General features: G+C 48.2%; 1 protein-coding gene across 1 annotated transcript; it reads right to left on the reverse strand.

Annotated features, from left to right (window-relative positions):
* On the reverse strand, positions 1-1,867 carry LOC119895827 (GTPase IMAP family member 8-like). The gene is made up of 2 exons (XM_038709184.1): positions 1,263-1,867; positions 1-884 (listed from the first exon to the last, which is right to left on the reverse strand). Exons 1-2 carry the CDS (start codon positions 1,840-1,842, stop codon positions 493-495), a joined length of 972 nt encoding a protein of 323 aa, XP_038565112.1. The 5' UTR covers positions 1,843-1,867; the 3' UTR covers positions 1-492.

Here is a 1,867-nt window from a genome sequence, read left to right on the forward strand (position 1 = left end):
GCTACTCGTGCAGCCCGTCTGGCCTCTGCAGCCCCTAAAATCAGGAGCTTTTCATTATGAAGCATATAAAGGTTAAATCTTTCCCAGACATTTTTGCCTTCTCTGCTGCTTGACAGACCTGTCTCTCCTGCCGTCTCTCCTGCCGTCTCTCCTGCCGTCTCTCCTGCCGTCTCTCCTGCCGTCTCTCCTGCCGTCTCTCCTGCTGTCTTCCTGCTGTCTCTCCTGCTGTCTCTCCTGCTGTCTCTCCTGCTGTCTCTCCTGCCAGGTTCCTCTGTTCCTTAAAGAAGGTCTCAGCCATCCTGAACATGTCATTGGTGTAGTGCTGTCCACCATTAGCTGTGACCATCTCATCTACTGTGTTCAGGAACTTTCTAACCTGCTCTCTGCTTCTGCTGGCTTTGTTGTTAAACACACAGTATCTACCACCACACATGGAGACCAGATTTTTTACATCTATGTTGGACTGGATCTCCTGATCAATAGACCGACCGCCTAGCTGGTCTCCATGAGTGAAAAGCACCATGGAGTACTGAAGAGCAGTTTGGGAAGTAGCTCAAACAGTTTTATTTGGGCTTTAGAGATTCTGTCTAACTTCACAAAGATGATGAAGGCATGTGGTCCTGGACTGGCCTCTACTATAGACTTCATGATCTCCTGGTACAGCTGGTCAGGGGACAGAAGTTCATCAGTGAATCCTGGAGTGTCCACCACTGTGACCTGACGACCCTCCACTGTGGCTGACCCAGAGACGGTCTCTGTACTGACTGGATCAAAGCCGCAGCCTGATGTGAACTTCTGAGATCCCAGGATGGTGTTTCCTGAAGAACTCTTCCCTCCTCCAGGTCGACCGAGCAGCACGATCCTCCTGTTTCTGGAAGCATCAGCTGGAATCAAAGGAGAACAGATTAGTTCATCTCCTCAGAGCTACTGTCTGAAATCTGAGAGCACTAAACACAGACTGCTTCAGTCTGAAATGCTTCTGAGACATGTCCAGTGGACACAAGGGGCCAGGGTTTTTGGGTCAGTTCACTCTGTAAACTCTGTTTGTCCACCTCTGATTCAGAGTCTCTTCCGTGCTCCTCCTGTAACAGGAGCTGTAGTCTGTACCAGCTTCCAGCTGTCAGGATGATTCAGAATGAGGACGCTGGATGTCAGAGCTCTGAGCTGACTTTAAAGTACTAAACATTACAATCTTTACAAAACATCATCCAGATCCAGGCTTTACTTCTAAAATAAATATATGTAGAATGAGATCACAGTACCTGGGGGATCAGGATGTCTCTGGGTCCTGAGGTGGCCTGACTTCAGAAGCAGCTTTCTGACTTGGTCTTCATCATCAATCTCATTGTTGAAGAGGTGATACGCCCCCGCAAACATTTGAACAACATCTGGAAGTGGACCTTTATAATTTTCAAATATGAAGTATTTCAGTGACATGCCCTTTACAACATCACCTCCAGTGAACAGCAGGTAAGTAGCTTTCATCCCCCGAGGCCCGAGGACTCCCATAGCTGCCTTCACAGCCTTCTGGTCCTCCTCTGTGAAGCGTCCAATTCTTATCACCACCAGGAACAAACAACGCCTGGAGGACTGCAGGAGCTGCTGGCAGAACTGTTTTATCTTCTCCTCTGTGGACTTGCTGTCTAATATTCCTGGAGTGTCAACCACTGAGATCTGTTTCCCAAACACTTCTCCTCTTTCTTCACCGATTTGTTTTGTAACAGATTTGTAGGACAGCTGCAAGTCAAATGCTCTTCGTCCCAGGATGGTGTTTCCTGAAGCACTTTTACCAACTCCTGCTTTTCCAAGCAGGATGATGGTGAGATCTGGATCTGGATACATATCTGAGGATCAGAGAACCTGCAGG

The sequence above is a fragment of the Micropterus salmoides genome, unplaced genomic scaffold (assembly GCF_014851395.1).
Source record: "Micropterus salmoides isolate LMB-PRFRI ecotype aquatic unplaced genomic scaffold, ASM1485139v1 Ms_hic_scaffold_9, whole genome shotgun sequence".
Lineage (NCBI taxonomy): Eukaryota > Metazoa > Chordata > Actinopteri > Centrarchiformes > Centrarchidae > Micropterus > Micropterus salmoides.

What these genes read in the sequence shown, in the direction of transcription:
- LOC119895827 (XM_038709184.1), bottom strand. Translation starts at nt 1,842, where the DNA reads ATGTATCCAGATCCAGATCTCACCATCATCCTGCTTGGAAAAGCAGGA. An exon ending in GAGACATCCTGATCCCCCAG is followed by an intron (nt 885 to 1,262) that starts GTACTGTGATCT and finishes CTTTGATTCCAG; the next exon opens with CTGATGCTTCCAGAAACAGG.